Below are 4,821 nucleotides of genomic sequence, written 5' to 3'. Positions count from 1 at the left end.
AATCGAAAAAATTGTGATTTTGTGCGTTATATTGTTCTTTAGTGAAAATTACTACTTCTTCTATAAATTCCACAATAAGTAATTGATAATTTACGACTTGGCAGCTATAAATATTGTTCAAAACATCGAAAATGCTAAGAAGAGTCTTCAACACTTCCCTCGTATAATAAGAATAATGACATATCCATAGAAAAATAGCTTGACATAACTCAACAATAGGTTATGAAATTCACGTAACATTGACATTTTTCATTGTTTTATTTACATTTGACTATTAGATACCAGCGAAATTGCGATGCTCTCAATATGTGCTTAACGCGTATCCAGAAAACGATTCACACAGCAACGAGAATACCAAAATCGACTGCTCGGCGTTCCGCTAATCGCATGCTTTCGCTCATCGCTTTGAAAGCGTAACGTTTTTATGTCAGAGTTCCGCAATTCGTGATTCGCAAGTGTATGAAAGGGGCTTAAACCTACCTTAAAGTCGACATTTTTCTTATTTGTTCAAATACGTCACAATTATCAAAGGTGCAAATGAAGGTTTTCAATCTACCAAATATTTCAATTTATTATGTCGATCATACCTATATTTGGAAGGTGCTAATCAAAGGATCTGTCATTCTCTGTTCATTCTGTCAATTTATTATTTGACACCCAGATTTTGTGTACTATTTTACATTAAAAATGACGAAAAAAAGAATTGATGAGGTATTTTTTCTGCTATTTTGTGAGAAAAATTCCGATGGAACAAAACATTTAAGACTATTGGGTAGAGAACTCTATCAGCGAGTAGGCAAAAGACTGGAACCTGAGGATATGTTAGAGCTTTCTAATTTTTTAACAAAATATCCTGAAGTTAAATCTGTGGATCTTGCATACAATAACATTGGAGATTATGGAATAGAAATTTTAGCCGAGAATTATTTTAGTCAGGCAAATAATTTGGAATATTTAAATGTCATGCATTGTGACATTAATGTAAGAGGAATGATGTTACTATCTGAAGCGAATTACTTAAATCTAAAAGAACTGAGACTGGTTGGCAATAAATTGGGAAATTATGGAGCACGATACATTGGCCGATTTATAGAAAATTGTACGAGTTTAGAAACATTACATATTGGGGAAACAGATCAAACATTGGAAAGTATTGAATCCTTGTTGATTGTTATTGAGAAAAGTTCATTGAGAAGCGTCGATATTTCCAGAATAATTCCTCAGACTTTTTATTCCAGTTATAGTGATTCAATTCTAGCTGATGACTTAGCAGTACTTTTAAAATTAAATGATACTTTGGAGGTTCTTCAAGTGCAGAAATGTGAATTTGACGGTAAGTAATCTGTGCATGTATCGAATATAGGGAAATTAAAACAACTTTGTTGCACGTCATCAATGACACCATGCGTCGCCTTATGGAGTTTGCTGGTGGTCGTATTATGATGAGCAACCAAAGTTATTTTAATTTCCCTTATACGTATTTTTTTTAAAAGTTGCAACCCCCTTTTTAATTTACAGAGTAAATCAACGATAAAGACCATTGTCTCGATTGTTTTGGGAATTATGATTTTTTTAAATACTTAGAATAGTTTTAGAGAATGTAACGGTGTACCATTTAAAATTAATTTTATGATACAGGGTGCTCCAAAGAAGTGTTGCAGATATAACATGTGTTTTATTTAAATGTACCACCTTATTTTTAATTTTATTTCTGCGCAAATGTTAAGTATCAATTGGATTTCCAAGCCAGACTTGATCTTTTGAGTGAATTTTTAAAAAATCATTTTTAAAAAATTATAGATTATTTTTTGGTCTATCTAATAGGATAAAAATTCGAAATGGCGGCCATAAGAAAACAAAAACTTGACTGTTGTTGTGCGAAATCTGGAAGGCTTAGAAATTTTCTGAAAACGGCATTTATTTGGCCGAGGTCAAAAATATAAAACTACCAACTTACGTTGCAATACATACAATAGTTCTGAAGATATTGTCATTTAAAATAAACGTATTATTTTAATTTTTTTGCATAAATCCGAAACTAATCAAGATACAGAGGTTTTCTTCATGGGTGTTTGTCAGACTTCTAATTACGCAACTTTTGTGCCATTTAACCGAATTCGTATCTCTCATAGTTACTGAGATGGCAATGTTGAGCATCGAAATTGTCACCACCCTATATACCTTAAAACTAGTAGATTTCCTAATACTAATGTTTATACGATAAATTTTCATCTAATCGATTATCACATTAATTTCATATCTTAAAGAGAAATTTTAAAAGACACTTATGATTTTTTACATAAAATCTCTTATTTTCAGCACAATTTCGCTAATCTAGTGGATAAAACTTGTTTTTTATGTTTTTCATAAGTTTTTTATAAGATATTTGTAGAAATCTTATAGAGTTCGTTATAATTGTAGGTCACGATGTTGAGTTATTGTTGAGTGGATTAAAAGTTCATAGAAACCTTTATATGCTTGATTTATCAGCGAATAGAATTGGAGATCATGGTGTTAATCTTTTGTCCACTTGGCTAAGAACCAGACCACTTTTAATTGCTTTAAATATATCCTCAAATGATATAGGAACTCGCGGAGCACAATCATTGGCACTGGATCTTCCGTTTTCAAGATTACGGTTGTTGGATCTTCATAATAACAGGATAGGCGATCAAGGTACTTGAATAAAATATATGTTGAATTTAATAAGAAAAAAAAATAACTCAAATGCTACTAGGCAATTCATACTTATATATAAGTAGTCTTATGTTTTTGGCGAAAGCTAAGTAAGTCAGACTAAGGTTATGGTAGGGACATAATACGAAGAACTTGAGCTGGGTCTCTAGAGCATCGTAACTTAGACCCTATATGACCTAGGAGGCTGACACTCGGAATGTAGATTTGTACTTTAATATACTTCCTGTATTCAAGTGCAAATAGATATCGTAAGGTTACATGGTATTTTGTATATTATATTTTTTATTTCTTGTTCAATATTCATTGTTTTAGTGTGGGTTAAGAAGTTCAATATTTTGATTGCAAACTGGTAATATCGTTGGAAAATTTTCCAACGATATTACCAACGATTTTTTCACCACTTGGCTGATAAATTAAAATCTACTTTAAATCAATAAATCTCTAAAACTACTGAACGAAAGTACATGATATCTATCTCATTAAAAAGGGAATTGAAATACCTTTCACATGAGCTATTACTCGGCCCCCTTTCCATTTAAGAATGTAGGGGTGGCGCCGCCCCGCCTTGGAGGTTATAGGTGTGAAAGTGATTTTATGATATTTTCTTTTCCCCCTCGAAAACTAAATCGACGTGTCCGGGCGTTTTTCCAAATTTTAATTTTAAACGAGAAAAATTGGGGTGGAAAGTTTCTATTGGCCCACCCTGTATAGGTACCCATAAAATATTTTGTTTACATCTTTCCGTTTTCGTATAATCAACCGAGGCGAATGAGGTGCGCCACCCTGTATATGGAGGCTAGAGAACCATATTTTTTAATTTTATGGATAATAATAAAAGGTGTTTTGCATAACTTTTGTCTAAAATTCGTTCTTACTGTGTGTTGAGTGGGGAGTTACCATTACTATCATTTCTAATGTATTTATTATTTCAAAATTGATATTTATTTGATTTTCTTTTATTTAAGGCATATCAGATATCATAGACACCTTGAAGAAATCTGTTCAAATACGTATGCTCTTTATTTGGGGTAATGTGCTAAGACACAGATCTTTGAGCAAATTGGATAGAGCAATCAAGGCTGGTGTACTAAATCAGGAATGTGTCGATGTCAGAGTATACGCAGCAGATGGAAAATTAGAAGCAGCATACTATTCAACAAATCGCTATGTTCAGATGTTTTATTCCGTTTCTAGCTATGGATTCCCACCTGAGTTAAAGATTATTAAAAACCAAATAGCCGCACCAGATGCCAAGCCTCGCGCACTTATTGATCTAGATTTTATCGATAGATACCCACCGGTTGACGAAACTTTGACATCCCAAGAAAAAAATGATATTTCGAATATGGATTTGGAAAGAGAACATAGCAATAATAAATGTGTCTAGTAAACATTAATATTTTTATTTTGCTTAAATAGTATGAACAAAATATTCTCATCCGTTGTGATTTCACTTGCAATCGATAAGATATTGAGGAAAGTACTATGTTTTTTTATTACATTGTTTTAAAATAAATAGAGCATGCCAAATTTTCTAAAACTGTTAAGATTAAGGAAGTATCTCAATTTAACTTACTTAAAAATGGTAAAACGATTATACCTAATGTATTGAAATAGAAATTATCACTTAGGTGGTCGTAATTTTTCAAGTAGGTTAGATTGGGTACGGTTGCAAGAAATACAGGGTCCGGCAATAGTGCGTCGGCCATCTGTAGCTCTTAGAATAAAAAACTTGGGAATTTTGTTTAAGTGCAAACCTAAATTATGTACTAGGATGTAATTCACGAAGATATTATAACTTCTATCGGGTGCTCAAAAAAGTGTGAGTGGTATATAATATATAAGTGGGTATAATTTTTTTTAAATGGAACACCCTGTATATTATTGCATTTTTGACTTCCTTTCAGATCACTTTACATATTATATATTTATGATTCTGGACCGTGCAACCGATAGCTGTCGTCTGTCATATCGGTAACAACAATAAACTAAATTAAGAAAAGTTTATATAAACTACAGTATACACTCTTCTAATCCTTCGTGGGCAATTATATCGTAATATTAGCTTTAATTATTATTAGTATTCATCTTGTTCATCAGGGCAAAATAGGAATAAGAAGCTTT

At 32.1% G+C, this 4,821-nt stretch overlaps 1 protein-coding gene across 1 annotated transcript; it reads left to right on the top strand.

Annotated features, from left to right (window-relative positions):
- Window positions 1–219: 219 nt before the first annotated feature.
- On the top strand, window positions 220–4,102 carry LOC115880259 (ribonuclease inhibitor-like). Its single transcript, XM_030897439.1, has 3 exons — window positions 220–1,333; window positions 2,422–2,676; window positions 3,663–4,102. Exons 1-3 carry the CDS (start codon window positions 688–690, stop codon window positions 4,082–4,084), a joined length of 1,323 nt encoding a protein of 440 aa, XP_030753299.1. The 5' UTR covers window positions 220–687; the 3' UTR covers window positions 4,085–4,102.
- The last annotated feature ends 719 nt before the right edge of the window (window positions 4,103–4,821 follow it).

The sequence above is a fragment of the Sitophilus oryzae genome, unplaced genomic scaffold (genome assembly GCF_002938485.1).
Source record: "Sitophilus oryzae breed Bouriz unplaced genomic scaffold, Soryzae_2.0 scaffold_1620_pilon_pilon, whole genome shotgun sequence".
NCBI lineage: Eukaryota > Metazoa > Arthropoda > Insecta > Coleoptera > Curculionidae > Sitophilus > Sitophilus oryzae.
This window is presented reverse-complemented; position numbering and strand designations above follow the sequence as displayed.